The sequence below is a fragment of the Salmo salar genome, chromosome 02 (assembly GCF_965601325.2).
Source record: "Salmo salar chromosome 02, fSalSal1, whole genome shotgun sequence".
Lineage (NCBI taxonomy): Eukaryota > Metazoa > Chordata > Actinopteri > Salmoniformes > Salmonidae > Salmo > Salmo salar.
In genome coordinates, this window is record NC_138292.1 from 40,565,062 (window position 1) to 40,584,058 (window position 18,997).

The 18,997-nt window shown below is 42.3% G+C and overlaps 1 protein-coding gene across 2 annotated transcripts; it reads right to left on the minus strand.

Moving 5' to 3' along the window:
• Nucleotides 1–7,955: 7,955 nt before the first annotated feature.
• Nucleotides 7,956–12,355, minus strand: pnrc2 (proline-rich nuclear receptor coactivator 2). Of its 2 annotated transcripts, none has more exons than XM_014163640.3 (3): nucleotides 12,202–12,355; nucleotides 11,382–11,603; nucleotides 7,956–10,931 (listed from the first exon to the last, which is right to left on the minus strand). In XM_014163640.3, exon 3 carries the CDS (start codon nucleotides 10,905–10,907, stop codon nucleotides 10,437–10,439), a length of 471 nt encoding a protein of 156 aa, XP_014019115.1. In that variant the 5' UTR covers nucleotides 10,908–10,931; nucleotides 11,382–11,603; nucleotides 12,202–12,355; the 3' UTR covers nucleotides 7,956–10,436.
• Nucleotides 12,356–18,997: the final 6,642 nt, after the last annotated feature.

Sequence of the window (18,997 nt, forward strand, 5' to 3'; positions counted from 1 at the left end):
TGCCAAATGGTGAAACGTGATTCATCACTCCAGAGAACATTACACCATTTCAGCAGACACTTGGCATTGCACATGGTGATCTTAGGCTTGTGTGTGGCTGCTCGGCCATGGAAACCCATTTCATGAAGCTCCCAACGAACAGTTCTTGTGCTGATGTTGGTTCCAGAGATTTTGGAACAGAGGACAGATGTGCTTCAGCACCTCTAGACGTTTCCACTTCACAATAACATCACTTACAGGTGACCGGGTCAGCTCTAGCAGGGCAGAAATTTGATGAACAGACCTGTTGGAAAGGTGGAATCCTATGACGGTGCATCGTTGAAAGTCACAGAGCGCTTCAGTAAGGCCATTCTACTGCAAGTGTTTGTCTATGGAGATTGCATGTATGTGTGCTCAATTTTATACACCTGTCAGCAACGGGTGTGGCTGAAATAAACAAATCCACTAATTTGAAGGGGTATCCACATACTTTTCTATATATAGTGTATTTACTAAGAATATTACTAGTGATGGGCACCATTATGGAAAATCTATAAGTTGCATTTTTCCATTTGATATCGTTATCGGTTTGTATAAAATACATTGCCATTTGCAACCGAGTGAACGTTAACTTTTCTGTTCACTTCCACGGCTCTGAAGTCCAGACAACTGCTTGTGGATTGCCTTTTGGGCCAGGCCTGTATGTTCTAGCATAAACCTACCCAACCAGCTTGAATACAATGGGAAATCACATCCGGTTGATGGCCCATCAGCAGGCTGCTAAGAGAAGGTCTGTGAGGGTTTTGTGCGTGCAGGAACAGTCGTGTGCTTTTTATCCCTGTTAAATTGTTACTGATCATTTAGGTCGAGGCCAGACTGATCCGTGGAGAACGGACACCAAATTAGAATGGATAAATGTTGGTCAATGCGCGCGGGTGGCTGCTTATATTAGTCCTATTTCACATATGTACAAGTGTATATTAATACACGTGAGAATTAGAAAATAGTTTTTTTGCATATCCTAACTCCCTCAAAACACCCCTGGAGAGTGTGATGTATAAAATACCCTATTTTCTACAACTCATTTTAACTTTTTGCCTATGCAATGACTACCAGTGGTCATACTGCATTTCTACACATTTTGCATTGACACAGAGAACATTTTGTATTTTTTAAAGCAAATCACCTGCTATTCTACATATTTTGCCTTGACTTATGCTTTTGGGGCCTTTCCCACCGGAAATAATATGGGTCGTGGGCCCCCTGGTCAGTATTAAGGCCCTGACTTCCACTGCTGTACAGACAGGCAAGTGCAAAGGCTATTTGTATATTGATGGAAAGTTACTAACCATGTTTCCATCCAGCAAGTAAAGTAGAAACACAAAGTTTCAGTGTAATTTTATAAACGCCGACAGCTCATTTGTTTGTTCAACATGATGGGGTCTTTTTGGGTCGGTCAAATAAATTATGCGGGAAACGGCAGTGTTTTTATTTAACCTTTATTTAACCAGGTAGGCTAGTTGAGAACAAGTTCTCATTTGCAACTGCTAACTGGCCAAGATAAAAGCAAAGCAGTTTGACACATACAACAACAACAGAGTTACACATGGAATAAACAAACATACAATCAATAATACAGTAGAAAAATCTATATACAGCATGTGCAAATGAGGTAGGATAAGAGAGGTAAGGCAATAAATAGGCCATGGTGGCGAAGTAATTACACTATAGCAATTAAACACTGGACTGGTAGAATGTGCAGAAGATGTATGTGCAAGTAGAGATACTGGGGTGCAAAGGAGCAAGATAAATAAATAAATACAGTATGGGGATGAGGTAGATTGGATGGGCTAATTTACAGATGAGCTATGTGCAGAGATCTGTGAGCTGCTCTGACAGCTGGTGCTTAAAGCTAGTGAGGGAGATAAGAGTCTCCAGCTTTAGTGATTTTTGCAGTTCTTTCCAGTCATTGGCAGCAGAGAACTGGAAGGAGAGGCGGCCAAAGGAAGAAATGGCTTTGGGGGTGACCAGTGAGATATACCTGCTGGAGCCCGTGCTACGAGTGGGTGCTGCTATGGTGACCAGTGAGCTGAGATAAGGCTGGGCTTTACCTAGCAGAGACTTGTAGATGACCTGGAGCCAGTGAGTTTGGCGACGAGTATGAAGCGAGGGCCAGCCAACGAGAGCGTACAGGTCGTAGTGGTGGGTAGTATATGAGGCTTTGGTGACAAAACAGATGGCACTATGATAGATTGCATCCAATTTGTTGAGTAGAGTGTTGGAGGCTATTTTGTCAATGACACCGCCGAAGTCGAGGATCGGTAGGATGGTCAGTTTTACGAGGGTATGTTTGGCAGCATGAGTGAAGGATGCTTTGTTGCGATATAGGAAGCCGATTCTAGATTTAATTTTGGATTGGAGATGTTTAATGTGAGTCTGGAAGGAGAGTTTACAGTCTAACCAGACACCTAGGTATTTGTAGTTGTCCACATATTCTAAGTCAGAACCGTCCAGAGTAGTGATGCTGGACGGGTGGACAGCAATCGGTTGAAGAGCATGCATTTAGTTTTACTTGCATTTAAGAGCAGTTGGAGGCCACGGAAGGAGAGTTGTATGGCATTGAAGCTCATCTGGAGGTTAGTTAACATAGTGTCCAAAGAAGGGCCAGAAGTATACAGAATGGTGTCGTCTGCGTAGAGGTGGATCAAAGAATCACCAGCAGCAAGAGCGACATCATTGATGTATACAGAGAAGAGAGTATATCTCATATCGAAGTAAATGTGAAGTCACGTGATGATCCATGATCCACGTGTGGTCCATATCATTAGACAACAGATGAAATAAATGACGAACTTCACAGGGTGGTGAAAGTGCACGGTGATGAGCTTGATGCTGCTTTCCAATAAATATGGAGGGTCTTATTCTGGTGACATGATGATCGGTACTTGATTGCCGTTTGACAAGTAAAAATATTCTAACTCTCATCCATAAACTCATTATGTAGACTGGACAACGCACAAACCGTGCCAAGCCCAGTGTTGGCACATTTGCTATTGAACAAAACAGTTGTGACAAAAATCAGTTTAGTTGAAAATGCGCTGGAAACCCATTGAACTTTAGATTTGTATTCGGTGCATGAAAATTTAAGTGAAACTCTGACTTTAGCATCACATCTGGAGGAAACCTGGCACCATCCCTACAGTGAAGCATGGTGGTGGCAGCATCATGCTGTGGGGATGTTTTTCAGCGGCAGGGACTGGGAGACTAGTCAGGATCGAGGGAAAGATCAATGGAGCAAAGTACAGGGAGATCCTTGATGAAAACCTGCTCCAGAGTGCTCAAGACTTCGGACTGGGGTGAAGGTTCACCTCATAACAGGACAATGACCCTAGCACGCAGCCAAGACAACGCAGTAGTGGCTTGGGGACAAGTCTCTGAAAGTTCTTGAGTGGCCCAGCCAGAGCCTGGACTTGAACCCATTCTAACATCTCTGGAGATCTGAAAATAGCTGTGCAGCGACGCTCCCCATCCAACCTGACAGAGCTTGAGAGGATCTGCAGAGAATGTGAGAAACTCCCCAAATACAGGTGTGCCAAGCTTGTAACGTCATACTCAAAAGATTCGAGGCTGTAATCTCTGCCAAAGATGCTTCAACAAAGTACTGACAATTTGCAAAAATGTCTAAAAAACTGTTTTTGTTTTGTCATTATGAGGTATTGTGTGTAGATTGAGGGAAAAACTATTTAATATATTTTAGAATAAGGTTGTAACGTAAAAAAATATGGACAAAGTCAAGGGGTCTGAATACTTTCCGAATGCACGGTATGCATATTATGAACAGTATGTGGATAGAATATGTAATAAATCTGAAGAAAACGTAGGATAGAATATTATGTGCAGCAATAGTTGAATAGGATGGCGCCGGAGAACAAGGCTGACGTTTTACGTATTCCTAACACGTTGTGTGTTTTTGTTATTTTAGTTGCATTGTTTAACTTATTTTTTAAACTTATTTTGTACATAATGTAGCTGCTACCGTCTCTTATGACCGAAAATAACTTCTGGGCATCAGAACTGCGATTACTCACTTTTTTTTCTTTAACGAGTCCGACGAGCCCGTTGTGAATGATATACTGCTTCCCCAGAAACAGGCCCAGATCCCCGTCATTTGCGTGAAGAGAAGGGAGAGAAAAAGGGTCCAGAGGGCGGGCTGCCTTCTGAGAATTCATAGGCGATCGAATAAACCCCCACTTCTTTCCATTCTGCTAGCAAATGTGCAATCTTTGGAAAATAAAATCAATGACCTACGCGGAAGATTAAACTACCAATGGGACATTCAAAACTGTAATATCTTATGCTTCACGGAGTCGAGGCTGAACGACGACATTATCAACATACAGCTGGCTGGTTATACGCTGTATCGGCAGGACTGAACAGCGGCGTCTGGTAAGACAAGGGGCGGCGGACCAGCTGTTATTTTAGTAAATAACAGCTGGTACACTATCTAAGGAAGTCTCGAGGTTTTGCTCGCCTGAGGTAGAGTATCTCATGATAAGCTGTAGACCACACTGTCTACCTAGAGAGTTATCTGTATTTTTCGTATTCCGCCATAAGCAAACAGCTCACCCAGAGGCGGCACTCCTAGTAGCTGGGGACTTTAATGCAGGGAAACTTAAATCCATCTTACCAAATTTCTATCAGCATGTTAAATGTGCAACCAGAGGCAAAAAAACTCTGGACCACCTTTACTCAACAAACACAGAGACACATACAAAGCTCTCCCTCCATTTGGCAAATCTGACAATAATTCTATCCTCCTGATTCCTGCTTACAAACAAAAATTAAAGCAGGAAGCACCAGTGACTTGATCAATAAAACAGTGGTCAGACGAAGCAGATGCTAAGCTACAGGACTGTTTTGCTAGCACAGACTGGAATGTGTTCCGGGATTCCTCCGATGGCACTGAGGAGTACACCACAACAGTCATTGGCTTCATCAATAAGTGCATTGATTACGTCGTCCCCACAGTGACCGTACGTACATACCCCAACCAGAAGCCATGGATTACAGGCAACATCCGCACTGAGCTAAAGGCTAGAGCTGCCGCTTTCAAGGAGCGGGACTCTAACCCGGAAGCTTATAAGAAATCCCGCTATGCCCTCCAAACCATCAAACAGGCAAAGCGTCAATACAGGACTAAGATCGAATCGTACTACACCGGCTCTGACGTTAGGTGGATGTGGCAGGGCTTGCAAACCATTACAGACTACAAAGGGAAGCATAACCGAGAGCCGCCCAGTGACACGAGCCTACCAGACGAGCTAAACTACTTTTATGCTTGCTTCGAGGCAAATAACAAACATGCATGAGAGCACCAGCTGTTCCGGAAGACTGTGTGATCACGCTCTCCGCAGCCGATGTAAAACCTTTAAAAAGGTCAACATTTTCAACCTCTCCCTGTCCGAGTCTGTAATACCAACATGTTTTAAGCAGACCACCATAGTCCCTGTGCCCAAGAACACTATGGTAACCTGCCTAAATGACTACTGACCCGTAGCACTCACGTCTGTAGCCATGAAGACTTTGAAAGGCTGTTCATGGCTCACATCAACACCATTATCCCAGAAACCCTAGACCCACTGCAATTTGCATACCGCCCCAACAGATCCACAGATGATGCAATCTCTATTGCACTCCACACTGCCCTTTCCCACCTGGACAAAAGAAACACCTATGTAAGAACGCTATTCATTGACTACAGCTCAGCGTTCCCTCTTTACACTGCTACTCTGTTGTTATCATCTATGCATAGTCACTTTAATAACTCCACATGTACACATTACCTCAACTAACCGGTGCCCCCGCACATCAACTCTGTACCGGTACCCCCTTATGTATAGTCTCGCGATTGTTATTTTACTGCTGCTCTTTAATTATTTGTTACTTTTATTTCTTATTCTTACTCATATATTTAAAAAAAAAACTATTGTAGGTTAGGGCTTGTAAGTAAGCATTTCACTGTAATTGTATTCAGAGCATGTGACTAATAAAATAAAATTTGATTTGACTAGAATACAGTATATAAACTCAGCAAAAAAGAAACGTCCCTTTTTCAGGACCATGTCGTTCAAAGATAATTCATAAAAATCCAAATAACTTCACTGACGAGTTGTGGTTTTGTCTCACCAGGGGTGATGGTCGGATTCGTGTTTATCATCGAAGGAATGAGCGTTACACCGATGCCTGTACTCTGGGGCGGGATCGATTTGGAGGTGGAGGGTCCGTCATGGTCTGGGGCGGTGTGTCACAGCATCATTGGACTGAACTTGCTGTCGTTGCAGGCCATCTCAATGCTGTGCATTACAGGGAAGACATCCTCTTCCCTCATGTGGTACCCTTCCTCCATGCTCATCCTGACATGACCCTACAGCATGACAATGCCACCGGCCATACCGCTCGTTCTGTGCGTGATTTGATGCAAGACAGGAATGTTAGTGTTCTGCCAACCCGGATCTCAATCCGTCTGGGACCTGTTGGATCGGAGGGCTAGGGCCCTTCACCCCAGAAATGTCCAGGAACTTGCAGGTGCCTTGGTGGAAGAGTGGGGTAACATCTCACAGCAAGAACTGGCAAATCTGGTGCAGTCTATGAGGAGATGCACTGCAGGGCTTAATGCTTTGGATTTTGACCCCCCCCCCCCCCCCCCCTTTGTTCAGGGACACATTCTACTTCTGTTAGTCACGTCTGTGGAACTTGTTCAGTTTATGTCTCAGTTGTTGAATCTTATGTTCATTCAAATATTTACACATGTTTAAGTTTGCTAAAAATAAGCGCAGTTGACAGTGAGAGGACGTTTCTTTTTTTGCTGAGTTTACATATGAAATGGGTAAACAAAGTGACCAGTGTCTATGTACATAGGGCAGCAGCCTCTAAGGTGGAGGGTTGAGTAACCGGGTGGAAGCCGGACTGTGACTGAGTTCAGGCCAGGGTACTGGGTGGAGGCTGGCTTTGAGAGAGAAGCTGTTTTTCAGTCTCTTGGTCTCAGCTTTGATGCACCTGTATTGATCTCACCTTCTGGATGATAGCGGGGTGAACAGCCTGTGGCAGCTGAGGTCCTTGATCTTCTTGGCCTTCCTGTGACACCGGGTGCTGTTGGGCAGACCGCACCACCCTCTAGATAGCCCTGCAGTTGCGGATGGTGCAGTTGCCGTACCTGGTAGTGATACAGCCCGACAGGACGCTGTTGCACCTCCACCTGTCTGTGTGGACCATTTCAGATTGTCAGTGATGTGTATGCTGAGGGACTTAGAAGAGTTCTGCCTTCTCCACTGTGGCCTCTGTGTGTTACATCTGCTGTCCATGATCAGCTCCTTTGTTCACGTTACTTTCCTGACACCACTCCGCCAAAGCCTTCACCTCCGTTGGATCTCTCATTGTTGGTAATCAGGCCTACCACTTGTCATTAGCCAGCTTGATTGAGTTGGAGGCGTGCATGGTCACACAGGAAGTACGGGAGGGGGATGAGCAGGCGCCCCTGTGGGGCCCGTGCTGAGGATCAGCGTAGTGGGGGTGTTATTTCCTACCTTCACCACCTGGGGGCAGCCCATCAGGAAGTCCAGGACCCAGTTGCACAGGGCGGGGTGCAGACCCAGGGCTTAATAAGCTTTGAGGGTACCACGCCGTTGAAGGCTGAGTTGTAGAAAATATTTCGTACATAGGTATTCCTCTTGTCCAGATGGATACATTGGGATGGTATGCAAATTGCAGTGGGTCTAGTGTGAAGAGACCCTTAACTAGCCTGAAAGAACTTCATGATGACAGAAATGCTACAGTTACTTGAGGATATCAGTATTCTATGAGAATGTAATTATCAGGATAACCATGGGTAACTGTTCCAAATAAATACAGTAAGCTGTACAAAACTGTTGGAAATGGTTTGGAATAATGAGTGCATCCAGAAAAAGACAGACACAAAGTAGGGGGGGGAAAGGGAAGGGATTTTATTTTTTGGGGGTTTACTTTTTGATTAGACCAATTAAAAGCAGTGCTTTGAGTTCCTTTTTTAAGTCAAATTCAATCAAGTCTGGACATGTGGCATAATTTCATATTCATTGGTGACCGTAAACAAATGGGACAAATTAAAAGCCAATTTGTTGAGAAACCCTTGAGTTTCAAATTTAGGACAGAGACTTATACATGCATGAATCATTAGCAGAAACCAACAGAACACATCTTTGTTTAACAAAAAAAGGCAGATGAAAAACAGGTTGACAATAACATAGGGCCAAATTCAAATTATCTTCTGGCAGAAGAACAGCAGATAATTGAAGGTGGTTTTAAGATACACATTTTTTGGTCAATGAATAATATTACCTAATCACAAAATATAAATCAATGTTGATCAACAACAGAATTTCGCAATGTTGGGTTAAAATGTAGGCACAATCAAGTTCAACAACTCAATTCAGGACACGTTTTCCAGACAGATCATAAGTAGTCCTGAAGAAGAAAGAAAAAAGAAAAAAAAGAAAAAAATAAAAACTTTCAATGGAGACTATCCATTGAAATAGTTGTTTTAATCCAGGTTTGGGGTCAATCTGTCTGGGAAACCAGCCCCCAGTGGCTGTCTTCAGGCTGTAGCACACCCGGAAACTAAAATACTGGAACAATTCATACATATCGAAGTCTCCTCAAAAGGTCAAATGTAAGCTACGTTTTTTTGCACACCGCATTTTTTTCACCCTACACTGTGCATAATACAAAATAAAAAACATGTGCAAGATTACTGACATTACACAGTGAAGGGGTATTGACAAATGCTATAGGCATATTCTTTTTTACAAAAATATTCAGTATTTGAAGTCAAGACATGTCCTTAGCATGACTTATACATTCAGTGTTATTACTAAAAATACTTTATAAAGCAGGTTTAAAAACACACTGCTAAATGTACATATGCTACCAGTATTTTTACACATTTCATTATTTACATGGCTCTTTTTCTTTAACTTATTTCAAGCTCGTGAGCTCCGTTTTGTCGTCTCTAAGATGGCCATTACAGTTCCCATTCTGCAAAGAAAATAAAAGACTGCCTCCCCTCAAATTAGAACCTAGAGAGAGATAGTCAATTAACCACCCACTGATATAAAGGCCTCTCAGCCTGTAACTTATAAAAACGATTTTGATTGCAGTGCAAGAAGAGTAGGGTGCAGGAAGCAGTGAGTATCTGGAGATTGCCGCTGGAGACTTTAAATGTAAACAGATCCACACTGGCCTTGCGCCTAACGTCCTCTGTGCCACGTTACACACTTCCTTGTAAGAAACTGCCACACAGCAAACAGGGCCATGGCATAGGAGATCGAGGTTGTGAAACTTAGTTCCACGTTCCTGTTGAATCTGGCCCTCTTCTGCATTGTTTACGGTGTGGGGTTTCAGTAGGGAAGGAGATAGTTTGAAAGTGGCTAATAGCAGTACTGATTGCGTTGGAAAAAAGTGACCCAGAGGACCAAATTCTCTGTGCCACTCAAGCCAACGTGGTTGATATGGCACTGGTAACCACGTCAGACATACAAGGGAGAGATGGTGAAAAAAAGTGACAGCAAAAGACATTGGTTTGGTTAAGACAAAACTGACTCATTGATTAATAACCACATCACAAATAGAAAAAATAATTGTATGATAGAGCTGCAGGCCTTGGACCAGAACAACTGCCATAGTGCAGAGCGCACAGCGCAATAAAAAAGTACAGGAGTTGAACGTCCAAGGCCTGTGTGCCATGGCCTCTACACTTCAGTTTGAGGTTATACTTGTGACCTGTACTCACTACTACAGCGGATTCCCTCCTGAAAGATAGCTCTGGTTTCCCTGCAGAACAGTGGATTTTACATCCCCCCCAAAACCAGAGGGAAAACAGTAAGTCAAACTAAAAAAATATGCTACTATTGTAGATTGTGCTTCAGGCAGCACCAGGTTGTCAGAGGTGAACTCCTTAATGATTAACAGAACTTAACGTGCCAAAGAATTACCGGTCCACAGAAATGGACTGTAAATGAGACTGCATTAACATGTTATTACTAACAGTATCCAACCCTACCGTTTGGGAAGAAAAGCCCACAGACTTGCTATAACGGCCAACAAAAAAACAACAAAACAAAAAAACAAGAGCATGAATACGAAGGATATCCAGTTCATCGTTAGTGACAGAAACAGACTCCAATGAGAGCATTCTCCCCCACCAACAAGGCTGCAGCGCTGTAATACCTGTGGTACTCCAAAAAAATATATAAAAAAAATATGGGTGACAAACATCTGCAGAGATTTCCCTACAACATGCCTACCCACCCATCGAACACAGTCTAAAATAGCCAAAAGTATATTACAACGCTGGGGCGTTCAAGGCAGGCAGGAGCCTTCGTTCACACGTTGGCTTTGAAAGGTCAGGTTATGGGAGTCCATCTCTAGGCATGCACCTTGAGGAGGCTCTTCAGCTGGAAGGCCATCATCTCCCTGCTGTCACGAGTACCCATGGGGACCCAGTGGCTGGGGGGCTTGGGCAGCACACTGGGGGAGGGTGGCTCGCTGAACTTGGCCCCTGCATAGCTCGGGCCGCCACACTGGGCGGCCAGAAGTGTGTTCAGGTGGGACACAGCGCCCTCCCAATTCTGATCGTAGGCGTTGGCAAAACGGACAGAAGTGTTTTTCTTCTCAGCCGACGCGGCCAGCCGCGCCTCTGGAAACCAGGGGTAGGCTGCGCCCTTGCGGTGGCCATGTTGGTGAGGACCTCCCGCCGCCCCTGAGGATGCTACAGTTGTCACTCCATTCTGATCACGGACAACTCTCTGCTTGGCCCTGCCCAGCTGATGGTTCTTCTTGGGCAATGGGCGCTCTGGGTGGGACACTGGAATGTTGTACCTCTCTCCACCTCCCATACTGTACTTTCCAGACTATGTCACCTGAAAGAGGAATACATTTAAATTAAGAAACAAATCTAAAAAAAAAAAAAAAAACATTGAAGCAATTAATTTCTAACATTTACAGTTTAGTCATTTTTCAGACACTTATCCAGAACTTACAAGTGCCTTGCTCAAGGGCATACAGATGTTTCACCTATTCAACTCAGTGATTCGAACCAGCGACATTCCAACGCTCTTAATGCTAACGTTACCTGCAGCCTAAAAATTAAACATGACAATTGTCCCCTGTTGACAACACCGCTTTAACAATATTTTTTTTAAATATATATATATATGCGTAGTTGATAAGACGGGCAAAATAGAATTAACAGAACTGTTGGAACAATTGTGCATTACTGAAGCTACTCCAATGAGCTAAATTGGGCTACGTGCAAAAGATCAGCCCTTCCCCCACCCGACAGCAAAAACAGTGTAGCAGCCAATGCCTACCTCTTTGTTGTTAGAAAGTTGGCTGTGCAGAGATGTTTCCTTCTTAATTTCTCCTTTCCAATTGGGCTCCAGGTCCTCAAAGTAGTCTTCGGTCTACTTCTCGCTGCACTTTTAGGTCCAGCAAGATCTGGAGTTGTCATGTGCCAATGAGCGTCGTTTTCCCGTGAAGCCGAGTAGAACATCAATTCACTTCAGCGCACGAAAATGCTCAAAGAAGCCGATCTAAACAAAACATTTTTTTAAATATTTTTTTTAAAGAAATACTTCGGGCAAAATAGAATGACACTGCTCCAAGTATGTAAACTGTTGATGTTACAAATTGAGAATGGGGCCAGTTGTCTTGTGACAAACATGCATCTTCACAAAGCTAACTACATTCTACAAACTGTCTGGTAAAATCCATAAACTGGTAGCAACATAATGCATATTGGTTTACTGGAAAATAAAGCAGGTAGCTAACTAGCGTCCATGTTTAGCTATGTAAAGCCACCACGTAAACAGCGAATAATGCTTTCACTGGCGTGGACGACTGCGAACGTCGTCAACAAAATGTTACGTTAGCTTGGTGGAGAAATCGAGCGATTGATGTTCACTTTAGCTGAATACATTTTTTAAATACACCTGGATTAACCGTAATTTGTGCTTGTTAACATTACTAAAGTTAGATATGTTCAGGGTTCTTATTATCATTGTAAGTAAATAGCCGTCTATCTAGGTCACTTCTCTGGCAACAAAACAAAGAACGCCACTCATAAGTCATATGGCGTCACAAATTCTAGCTAAATTAACTTAGCCAATTTAGCTAAACACAGGCTCTTACCGACTTCCTCAGGCTTAGTTGGTAAAAGCCCTTTGTCAGAGACTGTTGAATTGACGTCTGAACTCTCTGAATGTAGAAATTGCTATATCTAGAAACGTGTGTACATCTCTATTCCCTCTCGACTGTCTGATTTGCAACAAAATGGAAGCTCGAGCAGGTATATGTAGCTGCGCAAACTGAGCTCTGACCAATCACAACAGCTCTGTGACCGAAGGACCAATCGGAGAGGCCATACACAGACGCATTTACGTCTGTTGCCAGACAGTTGACGCGAAAAGACAAACCTCCCGCCCTAGGCTTCCTTTGTTGAGGGTATTTCCAATAAGAAGTGGTAAAGCATCAAGAAAACCACCATTTAGATTCAAATCAAATAAAACAAATCGACATGTATTTGTCCTTCAAACCTGATCGTCAATAGCCGCTGCTTCGGCAAAAGCTAATACTGGGGTTCCAAATGAACAATTGACAAAATATGTCATGATATGTAGACCTACATTACTAAATAATTTGAGTAGCCTACACTAACCAGGTTTCCATCCAACATTTTTATGCTAAGCTGTTGGCTAGAGTGGACGTGCCATGACCAGAGTGGGCACATTCGCTATTTAATGCAAAATGTGTTGTGACAAAACCATCAGTAGAGTTGGAAATGCGATGGAACCCCGTTTAAATGTGTTTTATTCGGTACATGGGAATTGAACAGCAAAAGTAATGTGTGTGTGCACTACGTCATCACGCACAGCCTTTTATCAACAACAAGTCAATCTGATGGAAACAGAACTCGTGGGGAAATGCGCATATTGTTTATATGGAGGTTTTAAGAATATTCGCATGAAATTCTGTTGCCATTTGGACGGAAACCTAGTTTGTGAGAGAATCTGTCAGAGATCAATTCCTACTGAGATTACGATATGATTGGCTTCACAATGGTTCAGTATTATGTAATCCAACTCAATAGCAGCCATGACGATGTCTATTCCTGAATAACAGCATTTCTTAATATATTTATAGTGGCTTGTATTTTTATTTTATTACGATATAATATGGTTTCTCTCTTATTTGAAAAAAAAAGAAACAAAATTTAACCGGATTTCCTGTAGTAGTGGGTGGGTGGTGATTCATGTGAAAGGAAGAGAGCAGCAGCAACAGGCTTTTGCAAGACTGGGCAAATGACTGTCATCAGTTACCTGCTAACAATGGGCCCACTTATCAGTAATTTGTCAGATATTTGCTCAAGATGGTAAAAAAGTCCCCATAGCTTATTCCCTTTATATGTTTGTTGTTGTGTATTTAGGGTTCAGGATTATTGACCATAGATCATACAGTGAAATACCTTTTACTTGATTGTGTTACACAATTTTGCACTCTCAATAAACCCCACCCCTAACTGCGTCACTGTGGTGGCCCATATGTATTTATCATTTTTTTGTTTTGGGGCTCTATAGGCAGCCACTGTCAAGATGTAGGTATGTTATTAACAGTATTTTCTCACTCAGTATCTGTGTGTTCCATGTTGTCTCTGTTGCTTGATAAGATACTCAAATGACATGCCCCTAAACCTGACCTAATTTTACCATTGCAAATGTTACCTAACGTTAACTTGGTTGGGAACATAGAACAACAATAGTGCAAGTCCTAACATGTTACACTAGAAACCACAAAGCCCGGATTTATAAACCGTTTCCTGCCATCATACCACTAGGTGTCAATGTGCTGCATCCTCTCTGATAATATACTATCCATTTGTACACAGTGTCTGGTTCGTTTGGGGTAATTGCATTTGCCATTGTCATGGAGCTCTCTCCAAGCCGCCTGACAGTGGCGGTTTATTTCAGGACGCGTAAGGAGATCTGCCCTCATTTTACACAATTATAGGAGGATATCTTCTGTTTTCAGAGACGAGAGCAGCACCTCAGACCAGACCTCAAACAACAAACCTTTATGAGGACAATAAATGTGTCTCGCCTGTGTCTGATTTCAGCTTCCATGTTTTACATCAGAGCATGATTATAATCTGTGGTAATAGTACAGTGATAACAGTATACACTGAGTCTGTGACTTATTATAGAACATACTGTTCTAGATTTTGAAGGCTGGGTTTACGTGTTAAATATTTATAGCAGGTCCAAGTCTACGGGATAAAACAATTGTATAATGGTTACAAGGGATGAATTCCAACTGTGCTCGCCAACGTCTAACACTCATCTGTGTCTCTCACTGTAAAATAGTGTTGTTGCAACATTTTGCCTGTCTATCAACTCGTATACCTTGAGTGAGTACCCCGTGTGTACTACACACCCCTGTGACAAGTCCTTGCAAGGGTTGGGCCTCCTCAGGCCAGAAGCTATGTATGGAATTTAGGTCATTGGGAGGCTCTTTTAGGTCACACAGGAGTATAGAGGAGGTACACGCATGATGTCACATAACCCAAGTTGTCAAACTCTCCTGACATGGGAACACAAGCTATCCCTCTCACACTCACCCTATTTTGGGCAAGAGGTTGGATGTGTTTGTGTAGAATTCATAATGACTACAAATATATTGTTTAGTGATACATACAAAGAGCTGAAAGGAAAACCAACAATTGCGTTTTACATTAGGTAATCTGTTGTAAGCAAATAACCAACTGTAACACAATGACTTTGACTTTGTTCCATTCATCTGAAAGGAAGGAATAGGACACGGTCAGACTACACTTTAAGTGAGGGTCATATCAGTGCCTTTTTTTCTCTCTTTAAGAGAGGCGATGAGAGAGTGGGAGGAAATTTTATCTTGAGACAGCACTCAGCATTATGGCCATAAAAGTATGAAACCTGGCCTGAAGCTATTTCTCATTGAATGTATAAGGAGAAGATACTTTTTGTATTTGGTTCTGGGTTCGGAGACTAATGTTATTTAACTTATTGTATAACATTTAAAATCATTCAATTAAATAACCATAAAAGGTATAGTAGGTGCCAAATGCTGAGCTTGTGCACCTGTTGAGACAATGCCAGAAATGAAAAAGTGGAGGAGCTTAGCTGCCTGCTTGTAATCAGATTTCCTCCCTCTGCCCAGCCAAATTGGTCAGGTCACTGACAGGGCAGTGAAGAGGAGGATAGTATACTGCCTTTACATCAGACATGGTTGACTCTGGTGAGTGGGTCAATGCCAGACCAGACCATCTTTTTCAGTCTAAATGCGTTCAATGTATTGTATAACATGTGTGTTGTAAAGCTAAAATAGTAAAACATGAATTATTTCAGATTGCCTATGGGCAAATTAGCTCTTAGAACCTGATTAGAATATATTAACATATTATTAATTTAATATGTCCTAAATGACAGTTTCTTAATTTTGATAGGCTAATAGAGTATTGTAATTTCCTTCCCTGTGGGATTTTTAAAATGGATTATTTCTAGGCAACAGTACGCAACAAACTTCTGCTCGCCTCAATCATGCCACTTCCCCTACAAACTTTTACCATTCTTGAGTTCCTCCAATTGTAGCTGTTACAGATAGTTAGTGTCGCCCCCTCTTGCTTAAAAAAAAACATTACATCCTGGTTGTCTCATCATGCGTGACCATAATTTAGATGATGTTGTCATAGTAAAAACTCAGTGTCACTGTGAAAAAAAATTCTGTATTGAGCAATATGTAGGAAATACAACTTTTGCACAACGAGGGCATCTTGACACAATCATGCCACAAGGGAAGAGCATAAAGAACAGATCATATTCAACTGGGGTTTCAAGCTCTCAGTTGTATAAAAAAAACAATGGTACCATTGGCTGCAGTAAAGGTCACAGTACTTTAGAATCAGTCAAAAGTCTATCATTATCAACCCCTGTGCAGTAAACATAATATTTCATTGCACTTAACAGGCAATTTCTGCATCACTATTGGCTGGTTTATGGCTAGCCAGAGGTCACAGTCTCTGTCTTTTCTGTTCTTTAACCTTGTTTCTTCACACATCCTGAAACACAGCTCACTCTCACAGTGAGTGCTCTGTCTCCTCCCTAGGCACCATTTTAACTCTTAATGCGCAAATCGGATTGACAAAAGGCAGAAAACATGAACATGTTAGTACTTCGGGGACTGCAAACGGTCTCGTTTACTGCATATTGGGGAAATGAATAAATGTATAAATATATTGGAGAAATGGAAAGGTGAGGTTGGAGAGATGGGGGGTAGCCAACCTCTTCATTCAGTATTGAGTATTGTATGTGTTAGGAGGACATTATTTAAGACATTACAGAGCGATGGCCCGCCCTGAAATAAATCTCTTATGACCTTTCCCGTGTGGCTCAGTTGGTAGAGCATGGTGTTTGCAACGCCAGGGTTGTGGGTTTGATTCCCACGGGGGACCAGTATGGAGAAAAAAAAATGTATGAAATGTATGCATTCACTACTGTAAGTCGCTCTGGATAAGAGCGTCTGCTAAATGACAAAAAAAAGTTACAAAAAAAAGTTAAATGTTAATCATGGCCTGTACGACTTTAGAACCTGTAGAATTTGTAAATGTAAACATGGATAGTAAAATGTAATGCTCAGCTCCTAAATGTTTAATCTATCTCAGGTGACATAAATGTATGGCTTCCCTTTCTTTCTTACTGCATCCTTCCCCAAGCAGTTTCAGTATATTTTCATCATAGACCAGTGTCTCACTCATTCACTGACTGTTTCTGGTGAGTGGAGATAGGTGGAACTCACTGGCAGAGGTCATCAGTTTGGTCCATCTTCCTCCTACACCACAGCAGAACTGACAGAAAAGAATCCACACCTGCCTTTATTCTTTTAGACTATGATGAGTCCTTTCCCAACAATACAGAGTTACCGCCCCTTTTTTAAAATTGACGCCTAAAATGACATACCCAAATCTAACTGCCTGTAGCTCAGGACCTGAAGCAAGGATATGCATATTCTTGATACCATTTGAAAGGAAACACTTTGAAGTTTGTGGAAATGTGAAATTAATGTAGGGGAATATAACACATTAGATCTGGTAAAAGATAATACAAAGAAAAAAAACGTTTTTTTTATCCATCATCTTTGAAATGCAAGAGAAAGGCCACAATGTATTATTCCAGTTTAGGCACAATTTATATTTTGGCCTCTAGGTGGCAGCAGTGTATGTGCAAAGTTTTAGACTGATCCAATGAACCATTGCATTTCTGTTCAAAATGTTGTATCAAGTCTGCCCAAATGTGACTAATTGGTTTATGAATGCATTTTCAAGTTCATAACTGTGCACTCTCCTCAACCAATAGCGTGGTATTTGTTCACTGTAATAGCTACTGTAAATTGGACAGTGCAGTTAGATTAACAAGAATGTATGCTTTCTGCTCATATCAGATATGTCCATGTCCTGGGAAATGTTCTTGTTACTTCCAACCTCATGCTAATCACATTAGCGCACTTTAGCTCAACCATCCCGGGACACCGATCATGTAGAGGTTAAAAAGTATGAAAAATTTGCAAAAAAATTAATAAAAAGGAAATAGTAACAAAATAACCATAACGAGGCTATATACAAGGAATACCGCTAATGAGTCAATGCGTAGGGGTATGAGGTAGTTGAGGTAATTGAGGTGTGCGACCGTACTCGGAAAATATTCAGCCCTCTTCACTTATTCTAAAATAAAAAAAATACAATTTCCTCATCAATCTACACACAATACCCTGCACTGACAAAGTGAAAATAGATTTTTAAAAAATACCTTATTTACATAAGTATTCTGACCCTTTGCTATGAGACTTGAAAATAAGCTCAGGCGAATCCTGTTTCCATTGATCATCCTTGAGATTTTTCTCCAACTTGACTGGTGTCCACCTGTGATAAATTAAATTGATTGGACATGATTTGGAAAGACACACACCTGTCTATATAAGGTCCCACAGTTGACAGTGCATGTCAGATCAAAAACCAAGCCATGAGGTCGAAGAAATTGTGCATAGAGCGCCGAGACAGGATTGTGTCTAGGCACAGATCTGGGTAAGTGTACCAAAACATTTCTGCAGTATTGAAGGTCCCCAAGAACACAGTCGCCTCCATCATTCTTAAATGGAATAAGTTTGTAACAACCAAGACTCTTCCTAGAGCTGGCTACCTGGCCAAACTGATCAATCGGGGGAGAAGGGCTTTGGTCAGGTAGGTTTCTAAGAAACCAATGGTCACTCAGACAGAGCTTCAGAGTTCCTCTGTGGAGTTGTGAGAACCTTCCAGAAAGACAACCATCTCTCAGCACTCTGCCAACCAGGCCTTTATGGTAGAGCGGCCAGACGGAAGACACTTCTCAGTAAAGCCCGCATGGAGTTTGCCAAAAAGCACCTAAAGACTCTCAGACCATGAGAAACAAGATTCTCTGGTCTGATGAAACCAAGATTTAACTATTTGGCCTGAATGCCAAGCATCACGTCTGGAGGAAACCTGGCACCATCCCTGCAGTGAAACATGGTGGTGGCAGCATCATGCCATGGGGATGTTTTTCAGCATCAGGGACTGGGAGACTAGTCAGGATTGAGGAAAAGATGAATGGAGAAAAGTACAGAGGGATCCTTGACGAAAACCTGCTCAGGACCTCAGACTGGGGCGAAGATTCACCTTCTCCAAGCACACAGTCAAGATAACACAGGAGTGGCTTCGGGACAAGTCTCTGAATGTCCTTGAGTGACCCAGTCAGAACCCGGACTTGATCCCGATCAAACATCTCTGGAGAGACCTGAAAATAGCTGTGCAGCGACGCTCCCAATCCAATGAGTTTGAGATTATCTGCAGAGAAGAATGGGAGAAACTCCCCAAATACAGGTGTGCCAA